The following is a 20,256-nucleotide window of genomic DNA, read 5'->3' as shown; positions in this document are numbered from 1 at the left end:
GGCGGCCGGCGGCTTCCGGGAGCGGGAGCCGGCGAGTGGCGCTGGGGAGCGGCGGCGGCAGGTACCGGGCGCGGTCTGCGCGGGGCGGGGGCTCCTGGGGGTCCCCTCCGTGGGGCCGATGATCCTCTGTGGGTGGAGTCAGTGCCGGGGGCGGTATTGCCCCCCACGGGGTGTGTGTGGGGTCAGTGCCGGGGGGGGCATTTCCCTCCCCCCCCCCACGGGGTGTGTATGGGGTCAGTGCTGGGGGGGGCATTTCCCTCCCCCCCCCCCACGGGGTGTGTATGGGGTCAGTGCTGGGGGGGCATCTCCCTTCCCCCCCCCCCCCATGGGCTGTGTATGGGGTCAGTTCTGGGGGGGGCATCTCCCTTCCCCCCCCCATGGAGTGTGTGTGGGGTCAGTGCTGAGGGGGAGGGCATTTCCCTCCCCCCCTTCATGGGGTGTGTGTGGGGTCAGTGTCGGGGGGCACCCGCCATGGGGTGGGGGTAGGGGGCCGGTGGTGCCCGCGTGGGGTCAGTGCTGGGGTAGAGGCTCTCCCACACACCCAGCCCCCTGCCCGGGTGGAGAGCAGCCCCCCTCATGGGGGTGCTGAGCCCTGCCGGCGTAGCCGGGGTCCCCCCCCGCCCGCTGCTCACACATTCCCGTGCGGGTTGAGCACAGCCGCGCCGCGGGCAGCGCCTGCCGTAAACCGGAATCTTTGTTCAGCTCTGCCTTGGAGCCCGGCTGGGGCCGCGTCAGTGCGCCCCAGCGCTCGTGCGAGGCGCTCAGCTGCGGAGGCCGTGGCAGTATCGGCCAGCTGCAGAAGGCAGCTTGGCCATTCGGAAGATGGAAACTCACAGATAACTGCGGCAGTCGCTGCCAGACCAGTAACTAAGCATGTGAAGTATGTGCAGAAACAAAGATTCTGTTTTACGCAGGTATTTCCAGCAGCAAACAAAAAACCAGGTGAGAGCTGGTCCGAGAGGCCAGTGTGCCTCGAAGATGTTACAGACGCAGAGCGCTCTGTGTTCAGAGACCCTTGCATTAAACTTCTTTGGAAAAAGAAAGTGTCGTCTTTCACTTTAATCAGATGCTCTTTGTAGCTACAGGTTTTGGGGTTTGTTTTCAGTGTAATTCACCTTTTTCCTCAGTGTGGTGCTGGAAGCCTTCAGTCCATCTAAGAAATGGTAGCTGGCTTCATTATGCTGACTGTGGTGAAATAGTTTCATGACAGACTCGTATGGGATGATGAAGAGATCTGCACCGTATGAAAAAAGTAAAAACAATCACTATGCATAACCTGTAAAATCTCACTTTTTACTATAGTAAAGATATAACTCATTTTACACTAATAACCTTTAACTTTATATCGAGCTGTAGCTTCTTGTTTGTGAAATGTGGGTAAAACTTGCTTGCAAATGGAGAGTGGTTTCGAAACCTCCACAGTGTCGCTTTGGTTCACTGTTACTGCTTCCACAACTATCTTGCCTTTCATGGTGGGGGAATGGAAAATTTATGTAGATAACCTGTAAGGCAAATCCCTTGCCCTGCGTTTTTGCCATCAAAGTTTTGGATCTAAATTAAAGTTTGAGTCAGAATGTTATTAGAAAAGAAGATTTTAAGAAATAACATCTGAGTAGGAACATAAATTGTACAAGCGGAAGCTGAAGGGATCAGCTTTTTGATTGGCAAAAATGGGATTTGGAGGAGGGGCAGGAACAACTCAGCTGCTGGATAATTAATAACTTGGATAATTTGCATGTGTGTATTATGGATATTTGATAGACAAGAAAAAGATAGGAATTTTCCTAGCTGAATATTTCCTTTGCTATCAGCTAGTAAAGGTACAGTATAGCTCTTCTGCCGAAGAATTTTGTTGGGTACATAGAAGTACAAATTGGAGCACTAGTGAGCCAGAGGCACGTTTGAACAATTGTCTGATCAAATTAAGGCTGTTTGTGCCACATACTTCAGTTTGTAGGCTATGAGGTCGCAGGATATGTGTTAAAAGCTGTGTCTGCCTAGCTTTGTAATGCGATGTAACAGTGATACTGAGTATTGCTGTGTTTATTCCTTATCTTGGGCAAGCATGTCCTCTGCCTGGGGCATCTGCTGATTCTTCTGATCACTGCGTTCATTTTTGTACTCGAAGGAAATAATTGTCTCTAGTAAACGTGAAGGATACAACCCCCAAATCTGAACTGTGTTACAGGGCTTCCTTCATCCTTGTCCCACATGTGCCTCTGCTGCATTAATAGCACAAACCCGGCAGCTCTGCAGCCTTGTTCTTTGCTGTTTGCGTTGTAAGTTGGTGGGACCCCCGCGTGTCACGTGGTGTGTCTGCTGGAGACAAAAGGTGGAGGCAGTAAGGCAGCAGATCCTGTGCGCTAGTAATGCAGAGAGGTGAATATGTGAAAGGAGAGAGCTGTCTTTGCTCTCGCATCCTCGCTGGAAAGTTACCTCGAGCGTGCGAAACTTGTGATGCAGTGTTTTTTAGCAGGAGCTAGGAGTTACCAAGGCGCCTCTGACGCGGTGCGTCCGCCCCAGGGTCTGCGGCTGGAGAGCTTCGGCAGAGGCTGCTGGTGGTGGGTGACCTTGCTGCTCCCCGTTGGGGCTGTCCAGCGCTTCGCGGGGGAGCCGCGAGCCCCGGCCTCCGCGCGCCGCTGTGGCGCAGCACGAGGGAGGAGAGCCCGCGCCCCGGCTGCAGCGGGGCGGCCTGTCCTCTCCTCCACCCCCAAACCGCTCCTTTGCTCCTTCGCCGTGCTCCAAGGCAGCGCTCGCCCTCGGAGAGGAGGCTGCCTCCGCTGTTCTCGCTTTTCCTTCTTAGACATACCAGCGTACACCCTCTTCTCCACTTGCGTGCCCTCCGCCATCCAGTGCGTCAGCCTCCCTCAGATAGGTGTCCGCGCAACGCTGGCCGGGTGTGCTTGCGAGCTGCGAGCCTGTGCAGCGTTTGCGCTATTAAATGAAGCATTTGCCTGTGCTGAGGGGGAAGTCTTGGGTCAGAATGCAAAACAGCGTGATGGCGCACGGTGGTTCCGTGACACAAAGCTGAACTGCCTAGCGGTCGTCCTCTGTTTACTGCATGCAGCAGTTGTGCTAGACAAGTGCCTTTATGCATTCTAAATCTCTCCCTTATAAATTAAATCCGTCTAGGTGGGTTTGCTGACAAGAAACCTTCAGTGAAATGTGGGTTGTTTCACAGTTATGATAAGCTCCTCCACTGTGCATCAATCTAAACGTCTATATTTTTAGACTAGTTGCATTTTTTAATATTGCACAGGCTAATTCAAGAAACTCAGCTGAGTTCTTTCTTTTTTTTCCATGTTGTTAACAAAAACTCATTGTGTTTTCCCAGTTCATTCAGGCTCAGCATAGTAGATTCGCCGAGCCTGCTTAGGGGAGTTCTCTAACATTAGCCATTGATTTCACCAGAAAGGGTTGGTCTTAAAATAGGATGTGGGTGTTGTGTGTATGTGTGGTTTTTTTTAAGATGCTGTCAAGGTCTTGCCGTGTGACCTTGGACAAATTTATTCTTTTCTTTCTCTCTTCCTTAATTTTCAAACCTAAAACTCAGACAGTAATTGTGACCTACTTCACAGCAGCTCAGGAGGGTTTCTTGCTAAATTAAATGCAAGGCACTTCTAAGTTCCTCTGATGAAATGATTTGGGAAGGGCGGGCAACATTTTTTTTTTCTTCCTTTTTGAATGGGAGGGAGGTTTCGGGAGCTACAGTGTTGGAAATCTCCTTTTGGTGGTTGTCTTGCACTACTGCAACATAAAGGCCCAAATCCCAAGTGGAACTTGTGGAAGCTGAATTGCAGGGGCTTTTGCACCCATCCCTAAAGGGCTTGCAAAGGATTTTTTTTTTTTTTTTTGGAATAAAGAAAGAAAGTAAGAAAGAAGACTGACAATAAAGTCAGGGGCTATGTTGTAGCTAGGTATAAAACTCTCTAGCTAGGTGGTCTTGGCATACTGAGGAACGTTCTGCTGGGTTTTTGATTGTTTGGGTGTTTTTTTTGGATTTGGACCCACAGATAATGCTACCACATAGTGGTGAAGACTGTGTATGCCTTGCTAGGGATGCCCTTTTGTATAGGAGGAATAACTTTAGTTATGTGCTCTTTAGAAGATAAGGAGTCCTGCTGGTCAGGAATTCCATAATACAGTGAAGGAGAGAAGTTCGTTAGAATGATAATTGCTCAGAAAAGAGAGCAAAGACAGTTGTATAAATACCAAAATGCAATAACTGCTTTTCCAACAATTTGGTAAAAGTCACATAACAAGAAACAGAAGGAATAAACAGTTCTGGATGCTCTAAATCTTTGAGCAATAAAGCAGACATGTTTTTAAATTGGCTTTTTCTTAATATAATTAAAAGCAATGAAGGCTAAATGATAAATACAAGCTAATGACTGGAACTCGATGACTCTGGCAAGGTGTTCAGCTGTGAAATAATGAATGAATAGTTTTGATAGAGATGAGCTAAAATTGACTAACCTCCTCCTGCTACCAGAGAGATGTAGCTTGGACGCAGCATCCTTTGCTTTTCAGTCCGTTGCTATGGTAACCTTTCCGATGAAGGACTTCTAATATATCGATTGTAATCGTGATAGTTTCTGTTTTAGCTGAAAAGAAAATCATTAAATCTGTGGTGTAAGAAACACAAAACAAATAAAGCGTTGCCCTTGAGTGGTTGTCGCCTGGCTTTGTTGCAATGCTGCTCTCGCTATTGCTGAAGTTGTGAAATGGTGCAGTTTTGCACGGCGCAGGCTCGCAGCGATTGCCATCTGCGGGGTCCTAGTGCCATGTGGATCAGTTCTCGTCTGAAAATTGGGTTGGGTTATCCAGCAGAGAGCAGAATACGGGACTTGGGCGATAGCTGCGTCCTGCCCTCCCGAGTTCTGGTTGCAGGCGGAATTGGCTTTTTCTTTGGTAGTACTCGTTGGACACCCCTTTCTGTCAACTTATTTTTAAATATATGATCGGTCATAAAAACTTCACTTCTGGTACTTTGATGGCAATGAGGCCTTAGCTTAATGAGCTTTTAACACCTGCCCTTGTGTCTTTGATGAGAATCAAGCAGTAATTTTGGTTTGGCAGGGTGAGGCTTGTATGTTTTCTGCATTCTTATAAACAATGTTACCTGTCCCTGCAAGGCTTGTTCCTCCTTGTTTTTTATCCTCAGACAGTCATGGCTAGAACGATGCTTTTTTTGTATTGATGGTGTTAACACGTAGCACAGGTTCAGGTGCTTTATTGGGTGACCCTAACGAAAGAAGGGGTGCGTGACTGGTCAAGCGAGTGCATTGCTGTGGTCGGCAGCAGCCCGAGTCGTGGATCAGAACCTGGCCATGCCGCAGGGTGTGCGGAAACAAAGCAAAAGATGCACCGTGCTTCAAAAAGATCGCAGTCTAAATATAAATATAAATAGGGGACAAGCTGGGATATAGACACATGGAAAGCACGAAGAATTTATGGGGCAGCACTTGTCGGTGTCGTGGGCTTTAGTCTCAGTATTTCAGCACAGGATCTGTTATCATCCGTTACAGATGTCACGGCAAATGAGAACTCTAATAAAGGGTTTTAATGGCTCAGCAGATTTTCTCTGTACGATTGGGCACATGTATATGGCTCTTGGGAGGCAGAAATAAGATGGTGCTTCTACTAGCAACGCTGGAACAGGAGCTGGAGTTGAGATATGCTCTGGCTCTTGCAACAATTACAGGGCCAAAATTTGCCTTTCCTGTACCTGCACGTAGTGTTGAATGAGGCTGAATTACATAACTGAGAACAAACTTCAAAGAGGAAGAAACTGGTATGCATATAATTGTGCAGATCAAGTTCTACTTGCAAAATTTCCACTTCCGAGGCAAGAATAGAAAAGAACCAGGGCTGACTTTCAGGTCACCTGAGGGAGTTAGCAAAGCTTATAGTTTAATTAAAAAAGTCTTAAACTCGGCAAACTTGATCTGGATTTATATTGACACAATAAGGATAGAACCTGAAGTGCAATTTTTAGAATTTCTTTTCTGATTTCTTCTCTTGCTGGGAGACTAAGCTGCTTATAAATTGGAAAGAAGTTTTGCTGAAGCTATTTCAAGGGACCCCAGGAGCAATATATATAATACAACAAGATAGAATTTTGCTCTTCCTAAATAAATTATGCAGAGGCTTCTGAAGGTTTTTAAATTTCCTGCTCAGCTCACTTAAACTGAATCGCCACTTTGTTAGAGTGTCCAAACTACTCTGCACAGGGACTGTCTCTTATCCTAGATTTCAGCAAAAAGTCTGAAGGTTATAAACGAAATATTCTTTGGGCTTTTAATCATGGTTTTTCTCTAGTGATGAGTATTATGTATAAAGTTTGGGCAGCTACCAGACAATTATTGTGGGTCCTGAAAATGTGACTAAAAATGGCCTGCGAGACGGTCTGTGCCCCTGGAGGGGAAGGGGACGGTGTGGCCCTGGTTACCTGCCCATTAAAGATGATGTGCGGAGGTTCTGTAACATTCACTGCTTTTTTGTAGATGAAAGGAGGTTGCCCCAAACTTGGGCAAGGATGGCTTTGCTGTGCGACTTTTGCCCCAAGCTGGTCTAGTTTGGTCTCCCGTGCTAACACGTGCCTCCTGAAATATGAATTGGATTTGTGAACAAATACGCAGGCAGCTTTAACTTTTATGGTATATGTTATTGCCAAATAAAGATCTTCATAAGTGTCTGAGAAGCGGCTGTGCTGCAGCAGCAGCAGAGCGTGCAGGGATTGCTGCTCAGCGTAGCGGTCCCTTCGCTGGTGTCCAGGTCCTGCTCCACTGACTGCATTTGCTTATTATCCTTGTCTTTGCTCTTGGGTCTTTCTCTTCAATACAAAGGCTGCAAGGAGGACCCACCAAAACGTTCCTGCTTGGGACTCGCAGTGCCCTTTTACAACAAAGTGACCCTGCAGAAATTTTCTTGTGGGCGCTCTTAAAAAGCGAGGTTGCATCAGGAAGCAGGTAGTCTGCTCGCCGAACTGTTGATGTTGCTTGGGAGTAAATTAGGCCAGTAGTCTATCATAGGCATGGTGGTTTAATGCAGTTGAGACGGCTGGGGAAGAGGCAGCAGGAGGCAGGAGGGACTCCGGGAATCGGCCTTCCTCAGGACCAGGGGGGTGGCGAGCTTGGACCCCTCTCCTGATTGCAGAGCAACCGCGTCTCTTAGATTTCGTGACCTGCTCTTCGGACAGCCCATGTCAATCCAAAAGCGACCTGGTGTGGTCTGTCGAGCAGCGGCCAGATAACGTGATCTCATCCTGACCTCTCTGTGGCTTGAGCAAGCAGCAGGATGTCACGATGGCTTTAGGCCACGCTTGGTCCCAAACTGTTGCCGACGTTGGCAGGTTACAGCAGAAATACCTTCAGGAGATGCTGACATGGTGAATTGTGGCAGTGCTCGAATGAGCAAAAGGCGTTTGTATCTTTTTCAAGCCCAAGTGAATGATGAGGAAACATAAGACTACTGCACCATTTTCAGGAACATAAGCTGGGAAAATTGGGCTGGGAACTAAGAGTTATCTTTTTGGAGGGGGCAGCAGGGTTTGCAGCCTCCTAATTCTGCATCACCTGGACAGCCAAGACCTTAGCAGAGCAGGGTAAACAAACATTTATATATTTTTATATTTGTTTAAAAATATTTCAAACAATAGCCTTTATTAAGGCTAATATTTCCTATGATTTCTTAAATTAAATTAAGCAAAGGTTATTAAACCAGTAAACAATTCATTTCAAAGCTTTAACATGAATCATATATTTGGGTGCTGCTTTGTGGAAATTGGATGCTCTAGTTTGATAGCTGTGGCTGCTTCTGGAAAAGCAGGAAAATTTATTCATTTTTGATTCTTTGTTCAGTTGAAACAGCATTTCATTAAAAAATTATAATGTCAGAATGGGAGCTGGAAAAAAGTTTTCTTCTCTATGGGAAATACAGTAGGTCTTAGGCTGAAATCTGCTAGTTCTAAAGTTTTCAGGGACGCAATAGCAAAAAATTGGCTCCATATTTGGATGTTTTTCTTGTTTGCATTGACTGCTTAAGACTTCTTCAAAATGCTTTAATTACAGAAAGCTTGATATATTCCCAGGTAATACAGTTTCAATTAACAAATAAAAATACTGTCAAATATTGGCTGCTTGTATTTTGATGGAGTTTTAACTTCCATCCAAAATTCACATAGTAAATCAGAAATGAAAACAGAAAATGATTAATGGTGCTACATGATTTTATTACTTTAAGAAACAGTATCTTATCAAGCATGTAGATAATATAGCCCCTGGTTAGCAAAAAAAAATATTTTAAAGTTCAGGGCATGTTTATTCACAAACTCATTTTCAAAGGTTCTTGCTTTTTGGTTCATACTTTTAACTAATTAACTACAAGTTCAGGAAATATCAACTCTTTGCATTTATATGTTTTAAATACTTGTCGTGGTCTGTGGCTTTAGAGAACTTAAGCTGCCCGACCCCACAGCAGAGCGGACTCCACGCGTCGCCTGTCTTCCTGCCCTCTTTCTGCAATATTGCTTGTTTTCAGAGGCCCTTTGGGAGGTGGTGGCAGGTTCCAGTCGTGGCGTCGTCGTCGTGAGGGGGAAGCGTCCTTCGGTTGTTGTGAGGCTGTTTGCGTCAGGGCAAGTCACTTCCATGTTCCCTAACGCATTAATTTAGCTCTAAGTGACCTGAAATCGAGGCCTCTTCCCTTTCCTTTGTAAGTTATTTTGCAGCTTTTATATAGACTGTAGAGGCTTAAAATTTCTACTGAGTTATTGTCGTTCGGTCCTTGGGGTTAATCATAGTCTTGTTCCAAATATAAAATGTTTCCACATTTTGTATAAGTATTTTTAGCTTTCCAGTGAAACGATGACTAGTCCCTAAGCAGATATTAAAAATTCGACATATATTCTTACTGGAAATATCTCCATTGCGTACTGCTTCATGGTGATTCGCTCGCCAGGTTTGGTCTCCACCGCCGCTGTATTTGTGGGTGACTCCAAGGGGAAACCAGTTGGTTTAACGCAAGTCCTTTCGTTGGTGCTGGCAGTAGGGGCTCGGGTGGCTGCAGTGCCCGGATCGCTTGCCGGCTGGTTGTCGGACAGCGTTCACTGCTACGGTACCAGCTGCTTGGCGGATCAGTAGAACCGGCTTTGCGGGGAGACTTCAGGGGAAAAAAATCCCCTCGCACTTGAGGCTTATTTTGGAAAACTTCGGGACTGGGGAAGAGGGAGAATGTAGCGGTATCATTTCTAATTTTCTTTTTAAATGAAAAAATACTCTTCTAGCTACAGCTGATCTTGCTAAGAGGAAAGCCATCCCGGTATTTACTGCTTTCTGTTTCGGGATATATCCTGTTATTCCTAGAGCTCTGTAGGGAGAACAGAGTCATAAGTTCCCATCCTTTGAGAAGGAGAATGTCTCGTGTCGCCCGTTCCCAGTGGCTGCTGCAGAACCGATCACCCTTTTGGGTTTTCTGAAGTCCTCGTGAAATTCTGTGGCCAGATCCACTTCCCAGGGAGACAGTTTTCTTTTTATTTACACTGGTTTTTTTTATTATTATTATTTGATTTCTTTGCTTATCATTCTAGCCTCTCCTACTAATCTAAATAACGCCCTCGCTATGTTGAGGTTAGCGCCCTTCAAATATTTGTGCTAGATGACTTTGCCCTCTGTTCAGTTAAGGGTTGTGCTGATGGTTTCTTGTGGCAACCAGCTGTTTCTGTGGCTTTGCCCCACTCTGAGGCCTAGAGGTTACACGGAAGAAAAGCTTTGGTGTTTAGAAGCCAGGTCTCGTGAATCTGTCCTGTCCTTTAATCATGAGAATCTTTTTTTCCTCCTGTATGAAACTAAATTTGTGGAAGCAGCCTCGGTCAGTACTTCTCCCTGGGCTTCCTCCCGCGCCCTGACGCTGTTGGTGGTTTCTCGTTACTCGGTGCCCAGTTCTCCGAGTCGCTTCGCAGCCTTCTGAGGCCACGTGCGTTTGGGGTGGTTGAGCCCCGTGGTGGAGAACTCGCGAGTTACAGAAGCACCTGCGCAACTGTTGGGAGCGGGCGCTTCGGGAGTTAGACCAGCCGTTCTCCTGCCCCGGTGGGAGGGCTTCTTGCCTCGCAGCTCTGGGTGAGCAGGAGGGACGCCGGGCTGTGCGACGGCTAGTGGGACGGAGCTCCCTCTGGCTCGTTTGCTGCTGCTGCTCCAGGGCGGATAATTGGCAGCCTCCAGTTCTGGATGGGACTGAGACTAAGCTGCGCTCAGGTCCCTGCGAGCAGGCACTTACCATTCCTCCAGGCTCCCGGAGATTTTAAAGTGCGCTGCTGCTTTTCCCAGTTCTCAAGGAAGTGGTCAGGGCTTGCCTGGTCGGTCCTGCAGAGGTGGAGCCTTGTAGACGGCTTCCTTGTTGGTGACATCCAGTGGACCTTGGTTAAAAAGAAAAAAACTTAAGTTGAGCGAATGTTGTTCATGCTGGAAGAGAGCACAGTGCAGAACACGGGAGTGTCTGTCCTCTTGGCCAGGAGTCTGTCCTAACAGCGGCCTGTAGTGGCTGCTGAGAAGAAGAGTATTAGAGCAAGGTAAAAGACAGTGATATTTCCTCCAGTGTCACCTCCCAGCTCCTGGCGATGTGTGCCTGGGGCTTCCTAAGCCAGAGGTGGTATTTCCATCTCTGTTAAAAAGCACTTGATTGATTTTCCATATGGGGAAAATTTTGATTTAATATTTCTTAGAGGGGAAAGAAAAGAGTCAAGTCTTACGAGCCTGAGCAGAATAGGGAGCCCCAAGGAATGCAAAATCCTTGTGGAAGAATGAGGGAGAGTTGAGAGAAGTAGTATTTTTAGCGTGGGGATTTCTTTGGCCCACAACTCTTGAAATTGTCAGCGATGTGAATAAGAGACCTCTCATGCTCCGAAACCATCTTCCCTGCCAAGGGCTGCAGCAGAATGCCTCAACCTCTCCAGTCCTCTTCATTTATAGGTCACGATGTCTGTTAAGTATTATGACCCTCCTCACAAAATAAACATCTTTATTCTTATTACAATAGGTAGAGAAAGATAGTGTGACCTGATCTAGGACATACAGACAGCGTGTTTCTGATTAAGCCACACATCACTTTCTGGTAATTTCAGTTCTCTTTTGATATTGCTTTGTGATTTCTCTCTTCCAGTAATCACCGTGGTTATTTCTATTCTTCTCCAGACTGAAGTGTTTATGAGGTGCTTTGGGAACCTTAAATTGACAGGTTGCATAGACATGAAAAGTATTTATAATGCATGCGAAGGCTGAGTGCTCCTGAGACCCTGGAGATCAGGTTCCCGTGTTGCACTGGCCCAGCTGCGGTTGCCCTGGCACAGTCATGTGGTGCGTGCGGTCTAGTTGAGTTGATGCTGGTTTCAGCTAATTTTGTTGCGTTTATCTCACTTTCCTAACTTTGATGTGTTCGACTACTTTTGATTGTATTCAACTTGGATTTTGTTCAACTAATGCAGGTTTTTGCATCTAATGTCCTTGATATCTCCTAGTGTGGAGCGAATTGAGGAAAATGGGAAGATACTCGTGCCTTTTTGTAACTTTCTCAGGCGTTTTTGCTTTGGATTTCTGTATGTGTAATTATTTCCTTTAGAATAGAATAGAGAAGAAGAAAAATTATTTTAACTCGGACCTTTGCATTCTTTTAAAAGCCTGTTTAGGAAGTGATTGACAGGTTTTAACTTTCCGTTGTGCTAGCTTTCTAGAGTAATGTGGTGCAGGTCTGTTGAATGGCAGAGGATTGCCTGCAGTGTGCTTATCTAATAGATAATTTAACCTTTTCTTTGTATAAAGGAATATAATTGTGCTCCGACAAAAGCTACTAGCTTTTTAAAGCAGTCTCATCATGCTCCCTGAACAACGGCAGCGATTTTTCTGTCCTGCTGGCAATGCCTCTCCGGGTATGCCCTGTGGGTGCGACTGCGTTTCATTTGCCGGTCCTGGGCAGTTTGTAGATCTCTAGGGTTTTGAAATTGTTCTTTGAGTGCGATGAACGCCTGGTTGCTAGTTAGTTTTTGTTGTTGTTGTTCGTCTCCGAGTGCATGTCTTTAGAGTCTGTTCCCTTGAATGTGATTGCTGTAGCCTTTGAGGCCACCCAGTTCGCTGTCAGATGTCCCAGGCTTCCTGTCTTGGAAGGTGCCACCTGCCTGTTCAGTGCCGTGCTCTGCTTTTTGGCCTGCATCAATGGTTTTCAAACTTTTCCCCCCCGACTTATAGATCCTAAAAAAATATCTCAGCTTAGGTAAGATTGCTGACTGGAGATTGCTGACATGGAGCTTGCATTTTCTTGGTTGCCTTTTATAGAATATTTGGAAGTGACTACTGCACAGCCATGCAGGATGCAAATGTTGGTCTAGTTCATTAATACAAGTATTTAAAAAAAAATTCAGTCCCAAAGTTGACCTATAAAGAACTTCACTAGTAGGTTCCTTTTCCCCTTTTTTAAAACTTGCTGGTGTCATTAGTTTCCCCTTCGGGTAGTTTGTTGCCTTCTTGGTTCTCTGCAATCAGGTGCTAAAATAGGAATTAAACAGATCTTTTTGACTTGGATAGTCACAGATCTGAATACAGGAATGGGGTAAAGTGGAGGTAGACTTTGGTGCAAGTTTGTCAGTGCTTGGCCTTAAAAATGTACGCTCTGACCCCCGTTTCGAAGATGGCCATGGGCGTTGAAATCCTGGGGGAGGAAAGCTGGAAGGTCGTTCCTGCCTTGCTCCTGGGGGTTTGATGCCTTGAAATCGTGGAGGAAACCGCCGTACAGCGTGTTTAAGCATTCTGTTTGCCAAAGCCTCCTGTTTAGCATGCCCCCTCCCTCAGCCCCTGCTTGCTGCTTCGCAGGCAGCAATTAATGCTGCAGACAGCTTTGAGAAGAGAGGCTGATGACTTTAATTAGACATCTATTCAGACCAACCATAGAAAGAACAATTATTGATTTAAAAAATGCCCCATGATTAACTGTTTGGTCACCGTGCCTCCCCTCTTGTCTTTAGGCCGCGTCGTGGCAAGCTGCATAAACACCTTTACCTGTCGGGTGGCGTTCGGGGTGCCCGAGACGATGGACCGCCGTGAACGGCGGGGTGGTTTGGGAGATGGTGCGATGCGTCCCTCAACTTCGCTATGGAGCTATCCAGTGCACGGGAGGGCAGGGCTGGAGGATGGCGGACCTCAGCCCTGGCCCAGGAGGAGGTGCGCGAGTCGGGGGGACGCCGCCGTGCCTTTGTCCGGGCGGGGGGGTGTTTTGGGCACCCCCAGGCAGGAGGAAACGGCGACGGCCCCGGCGCGGCGAGCGCCCGAGCGGGTGCCGCGGGGCCGCCGCTGGCGCGTCGTGGGAGCGGGGGGAAGCTCTGCCCTTGCCGGGGTGGCTCGCCCCCGTCTCCCGTTTCGGCAGGACGGGGGAGCATTAGGACCCAGCGCGCTGGCAGAACCTGTGACAAGAGTCTGGAGCAGCACTAGCGCAGAGTAGTCTCCATCAGCTGGGCTGGATTTCTGTGTATGCCTGTGCTGAAGGATCCTCTGCCAGAAAAGGGCTTTTTCCCCTTTCTGTGCGACCCGGCAGAGCGTGCCTGGGGGGACGTAGGGATGCCTGGGCCCGCTGAAACGTGAAGAATCCCTGGTGAATTCCTGCCAGCCATGAACTGAGGCCATTATTTAAAAATAATAAATCATTAAAATAAAGAGAAAAGCCAGCGGCAGCATGGCCCAGAGCAAGAGACACACGTACAGTCGGGTAAGTTGGGGGGAGGGAAACTTATTTACAAACTCTTGGCTATGTTGTTAGATGTATTATGCTATATCTTAATGCTATCTGTTGCAATGAAAAATATATGTATTTCTGTAGTGAAATCCAGATTGTGTTTCCTGTGCTTTCTTGTTTCCTGAATTTGGTATCTTCATCATTAACAATATCTGTTAAGATACATGGTGGGTGGTTAAATTGTCTGAATTATATTAGTGGCTCTGTCCTTTAGATTTAAATTAGTCCTTCTTTCCTGTTAATTGTTACTGATAATGCGATGAGGTGTCAGCTGAGCCTCCGGTGATGACAGAATCTTTCTAGGGCTTCTCAGCACAAAGATTCTGGGTTGTTTTCCTCGCTGCATCGTGTATTTCCTTCCCCTCCCTGATTATTTTCCAGGTCGCATTGTGAGATGCCGAAATGATTTTCAGGCGCTGGGAAGCTCAAGGTTTTACCATATTGCAGTTAATCTCGGGCTGTGTCGCGGGCAGCAGAACTTGAGCCGAGCGGCAGCCTTACAATGAGGCCTTTCTCTGGAGTTTCTCTCTTTGTCATTTTGTCCCTTCTCTTCTGTGCAGTGACACCGTGTCTGAGTCACTAGGTGTTGGGGGGACTGGAGCGTGCGTGTTCAGGCGTCTCCGTTACTTGGCGCTTGCCAACTTGGCAAAGTGCTTTGTAACTCCGGGGCTGATTGCAAGCACTGAAGGGCCTTGTTTCTGGCCTCCTTCGTTTTTTCAGAGCCGCGGGAGGAGAGGCGCCTTTCCCACCACCTCACGTTACGCCGGGTCCGTTTCCAGCCCCTCGGAGCGGGGGGGGAAGGCCGCAAAAGAGCGGGATGTGCAACCACGTGGCTCCCCGGAATGGGCCTTGCCGGGAGAGCCGCCTGCCCCAAGGTGTCCTGGCCCGCCGCGCCGCGGGCGTCCTTTAGCCCCTCTGGTCGAAACGGTTTGCTCGCTTTGCTGTTTGAGCTGCGTGGTGGGGTGGCGGAGGGAGCAGGGGCCGTTCAGAACAGGCTAAGGGACGCCAGTTGCGGCGTGGGATTGAAAGTTGTGCTGACCACCCTGCAAACGATGGGAGCGTGTTTGCATGTCGCGATGCCGCTGCAGAGCGCTCCAAGGGGCCGGATGCCTTCAGGCACCTGAGTGTGAACTGCTCCCGCTTCCAGGGCTTTGGGTTTTCTAAATGCTGCTGTTTTCAGTGGCGGGGGGGCATGGGCTTAAGAAGGTGAAATTTCAACCTGAATCTTGCCCATTCCTATCCTGATAACTGCATTGAATTTCATTCAGGTAGGGTGGCAATTGTATGTCCTGAATGCGAGCAGCGTTATCTGTGTTTTACTCAAATTGCATTCTGAAGTCGGTATCAAGAGGGCCGAAACTGTGCCAGCCCTTCCGGATAGCCTTGACTGACCGGCTCCTGTCAGCGTTCAGTGATGTATATGACTTTACTAGCGACGTGTGCTCTTACGTTAATTGCGTGGTCTGGTACCATCGTATCGGGAAATGCAGAACTGCCTAAACCGTTTGCATCGAGCCTTGTCCACAATAAATCCGGCGCTATATAGTGGTGTTTGCACAGTGGGAGCTTCATCATAACACCACCTTGCTCGTTCATCTACAAGTCTAACAGCAACAGATCCGCACTGCTTAAGATTCGGTTAGCCGAGACGGCAGCCGCCCCCGTTGTGTCGCTGGGTGACGGGTCTGTTATTAATCCTTGAGTAATCTCCTCCTTTGAATCAGGCCACTATGGCAGCACCATACATTATGTATTTGGTAATAACTAGACTTAAAGTAACTAGGCTAGAATTATTTCTAAGTCTTTCCTTATTCCAGCTGTGTTTGGTCACATCTTGAATTCGAGGCTAAAAGGACTTTAACCTGCAGTCATGAATCTCATCGCGGGAGCTTTTCAGAGGTGGTTGCTGTGTTCAAGGATTGCCTGAAACTTTTGATCTGTACTTTGAATGACGGCGTAAGGTTCAATTAGTCATATCTGCACGGAGGAGACGTCCCTGTGTGCCTGCATAATGATGTGATTCTGGCTTCTGGAAGGAATACAGTAAATATTCCTTGGGTTATCTGCTATGAGGGAACAAAGCACAAAAATGGTCATGTTCAGATGAAACACAGTAATGACCCAAATACGTGCTTAAATCACAAGTTAACTCACTTGAACTATACATCCATTTTTCAGTGACTAAAAATCAGTATGTTTAAGTAACTGAGGAAATTGTGTGTAAATGTGTGTAATTTTTTAAACAGGGGATAAAAATGTGAAAATGTAGTATTTCTGAAAGGTGCCAGATAGGCAGTTTTGAGAAGCGAAGTCTCCTATTAATAGAATAGGTAGGCAGTTAAAGTTGTAGCCCACGCTGCCCGGCACATATGGCTCATTCCTTACCTAGAAGGTGAGAGGAGATTCATTCTCCAGACTTATTCGCTGGCCTTTCCGATGGGTGGACTAGGAATGCTGGTACTGGGATGAGTGACTTTGTCTGAGCCACCTGTGCAGAGACTGTCCTGCAGGAGACAAGGTTGGCACTACAGTCGGTGATAACTGTTTTGGTCGGATACAGAGGGAATGAGATATTCTGTGTTGCTTTTCTAGCTGCCCAATCCCCGTTACATTCCACTGCAGCCTGTTCTTGGGATTCCCGAGTTGGCTGTTGGCATCCTGCAGTCCAGGTAAAAGTTGGCTTTAGGAGATTGGTGGGGGAGGAATGCTGGCTCTGCTATCATAGTACACTTATCTGTGGTATCATTTCTTTTAATACAACTTATTAACTTATTCACCCTTTTGGCCCTTGGTACACGGCAGTGCTGATTATGAGCTGTTATGAACTGTCTACGCTGATGCTTAAATAGATTTCCTGAGGGATTCGGACTAATTCGGAGTCTGTCAGTGCGTGCGAGTTATTCCTGGGAGTGTTTCTCACCTTGTAGGTGTGCAGCTCCTATCTTCCTTTGCTCTTGGCTTTATCAGAGCTTCCTCGAGGTCTGTGTGGTCCTCCATCCACTCCACTCGCCCAGTGATCAGCATATCGCCATCTTGCTCTCTGTGCCAAAAATTCAGATATCTGGAACACTAGTGCTAGCCTGCTGGAAAGGTTGGGGTTACCAAAGACGATCCTCTGTCACGCTGAGGTCTGCATGCCTTGTACAGTGGGTACCGACGGGGTCCTAGCCTGGGGGCAGAACGAGACCTTTTGGTTACTGGTGGCAGGAGAAGAGTTCCCAGAAGTGCTTGACTGGCTTCCGGGATCCCTCTGTCACCCTTATCAGACGCCGCTTTGGGGACCTCTGCCAGCTCCCCGTGCAAATATGCAGATCCCTGCTGGTTTTCCCCCCTTGGCTCAGACTCTTCCTGTCTGTCTGGGCTAAGGCAACCCTGAAAGGATCTCAACATATTTAAGAATGAGCTAGCTTAAGAGCAATAGCTTCTGTCTAGGTGAGTGAGTTGAAACCAGAAGGTGATCCCGTCTGGTCCTTGCAGATAGCAGGGAAGCTTTGTGAAAGTGTAATGGGGCAGATCAGTGCTGAATAGCCCGGGCTGGCAGCACAGAACCCGCGTGGACGCACAAATCGGGAATCCTTCCCCCGCACTGGAAGGGGACTGGCTGCCTGCATCGGTTACGGGTTCAGATAATAACCTGCAAAACTAGAGAACAAACCCTTCTGCGCGGTGTGTGGGACAGTGTATGAAATGCCACTGTCCACAAAAGCTCTAGCTGTATGTTTTTTGGGGAAGACATCAGAGAAGAGCAGGGATGTTGTACAATACCTAAAAACCTGGGGGAGTTTGGGGCTATGTCACCAGCTGCTGTTTTGGACTGTTATGCCCTAATGTGCAAGTGACCGTTTCCAAGCTTTGTTGTATTTCTCACCTCCCTGCCTCCGTCCTCCAACAGATGACTAGGGAATGCGAGAGTGACAGCAGCCAAGATGAACAGCAGCAGATGGACACGGGTCGTCTTGGCTTGCCGCTGACCAGAGCCTGTCCCTCCACCTCCGCTTTGTACGGCCATTAGATGCCGAGTATGCAATAATCCAACTGGGAAGGTAGATGTGACTGTCCTTCCCTGCGGGTGGGGACTCAGTATTTCCACCTTAGACAATTTTTCCTCTTATTTAAATCTGAAATTGTGGTAATCTCCCTGTTTGGGATCTTCATGAGAATGCAAGTCTCAGTATTTATTTATTTATTTATTTATTTATTTATTTATTGGGCCCTGCCTCTTGGTTGTTTCTGGCCTTGGAGAGTCGGGCAGATGAGTCCCTTGCTCTTAGCGGTATCTCAGGAAACACTATGGAAAGCTGAGGCAGTACTGAGTCATCGGAGAAGTCAGCTTGCTCTTTGCTTCAGTCTGGTATAATGGAAGGCAATGCAACAAATTGAAGCGCAAGAGAAAAAGGAAATATTTTAACTTGTGTGTTGTTCTGTGGCAAGAGCAATGGCAATCCTTGACATGGGAACTAGCTACGTGGCTGAACTGACTCCGTGGGGTTTTAGGCCTAAGTTGTGACTTACGGCTTTGGTCAGAACAAAGCTGTTGTACGTTGTCTAGACTGCGCTCTCCAGCGTTTGGAAGAAGAGCTTGGCAGTCTTCTGAACTCAGGAAGCCCATTGAAAAAGCCGTGAATGAATGAAACCCGTGCACTGTCATCGTCATGTTGGAGCAGTACAACTTAGTGCACTGGTTTATCTTTAATTAGTTAGAAACAAAAGGCAGAAAGCTATTTGTCTTGTCTTAAGAGCATGAATATGGTAACGGGCTTATTCTGTGTTCTCCATTCTTTCCTGAATGGTAAGGATTTGGAAAACAATTCTTTTGGAATTTGTGCTGATTCAAGAATGGACATTCAGTGTACAAAGTTGTGATGGATTTCTGTGTTGGCCAGATATTCTCCTTATGGATTTAGTTGTAGAAGATACAGCACTGCCCTGATGTTACATGTACTCTTCAGAGATATAATTTGGAGTTAAACTCGAGAATATTTCCTGAATTTGAAAATGGATGCTACAGCAATCACATGCCTATTTATCAGAATACCCGCGTGGGGAGTAGTTGGTGTGAGGTTTGCTTTAATGTCGAGACAGTGTGGCGCTTCCCAGTTTGAACTTCCACAAGCAGTGTTGGAAGAAGCAGGATGAAGTTTCTAGTATCACATTAATATGATCTTGTGGAATAATGATTAAGATTCTGCCATTTTAAAAAAAAGGCTTCGGGGTGAAGATCTGTGAACATTTCCTTTCCTTTGAGCATGGTATAATAAAATTATACTCTGTAGACTTGGCTTTTTTACTGGAGCTCTGTGGTCAGGCAAAAAAAAAACCCTTCTCAGGAGCAGAAGGCGTTTTGGTGTTAATGTCAATGGGGGAACATGTTCTGTTTGTCATGTCTGAAAGTAGCTGTCCCTTCACCAAAGTATCTGAACCTCTGGTCCTGAATGGACGGACTGCAGTCTACCCATCTCATCAAGACAGAGATCGTGGGACAGTCCGGTTTTGGTGGTGTCCTCTGTCTGACAAGTATGCAAGAGTATTTCTAGGGCTCAGCCCTGTCTGCAGTTTGTGGGTCCTGGGAAGCTGCGGAACAGGTGCGGAGATTCCTCAGGTGGACTTTATTTAGCCCTTTGAGATGTCCTTTTCTGCTCCGCTTGCTGTGTCCCCGTAGGTTTAGGGAGTACAGAATTCTTATTTACTTTCACAGATGTTACAAAGTGAAGAAACAGAACTCTTTTTTTCCAGTTAGCATCAAATCCAGTCTTTTAACAACACCAGAACACCTTCAGTTACTCCAGAAGGGTCTTTTGCACGACAACAGGTTTATGAAAAGGTTTTTCATCGCTGCATCAAATTGACTTCACAAGGATTCTCAAGCGCAGGCTCTGCACCCTAGGTAGCCACCAGGCAATTTGGAGAACGTGGTAAAAGTTTTAACAGACGGCTAGTAGGCAGCGGAGGGCCTGAGCCCCTCTTCTGCAGGCACCGCTTGTTAAATTCCAGCTGACGAACAGCCCTGCGGGTTCCCAAGCTTCCTTGCTCCTGCTGAAGGAGGTGACGCTCGCTGCAGGCAGGCGCCGTGCCGTTAGTGAAGGTGCGTGTTTTGGTCAGCGTTGCTTGGCTTCTCCTGGGCCGCCTCAAACTGCCTTCCAAGGCAGCGGCTCAAACCGGTCGTTCGTATGGGAAATAGAAGGAGCTTTCTGAGCAACAGAGCTGGAAACCTGCTCTACCTGGCCAGCGTTACCTGCAAATGACTTTGGAGACGTGCACCGATTCGTGTGCTGTGTGTACGTGCTTTTATAGGAGCCAGAACGTGCGCCTTGCTTGTGCTCATCTGTGACTTCGTTCTCCTCAGTGATGATTACGCCTTATTTTACAGATAAATGTTTATTTTACTCTGCTCTCAAACTCCTGGGACCACCCTTAATTTCTCTTCTTTAACCATTCTTAGCAAACCTTTTTTTTGTTGTTCCTTTTTTTTTAAGTGGGGCTGAACAG

At 47.2% G+C, this 20,256-nt stretch overlaps 1 protein-coding gene across 5 annotated transcripts in view; it reads left to right on the top strand.

Moving 5' to 3' along the window:
- Positions 1 to 8: 8 nt before the first annotated feature.
- The window catches only part of DCTN1 (dynactin subunit 1), a 94,038-nt gene continuing 73,790 nt past the window's right edge, over positions 9 to 20,256 (top strand). For 2 of the 5 annotated variants that reach the window (XM_067298432.1, XM_067298430.1), the window contains exon 1: positions 13,611 to 13,743. In XM_067298432.1, coding sequence (XP_067154533.1) covers positions 13,711 to 13,743 — 33 coding nt within the window. In that variant the 5' untranslated portion in view covers positions 13,611 to 13,710. Of the gene's footprint in view, positions 62 to 13,610; positions 13,744 to 20,256 lie in introns of those variants that run through there. The other 3 variants (XM_067298434.1, XM_067298433.1, XM_067298435.1) reach the window with 2 other exon arrangements.

Source organism: Apteryx mantelli, chromosome 5 (genome assembly GCF_036417845.1).
Source record: "Apteryx mantelli isolate bAptMan1 chromosome 5, bAptMan1.hap1, whole genome shotgun sequence".
Lineage (NCBI taxonomy): Eukaryota > Metazoa > Chordata > Aves > Apterygiformes > Apterygidae > Apteryx > Apteryx mantelli.
The sequence above is the reverse complement of the archived record's forward strand: the minus strand, read 5'-3'. Positions and strand labels throughout refer to the sequence as shown.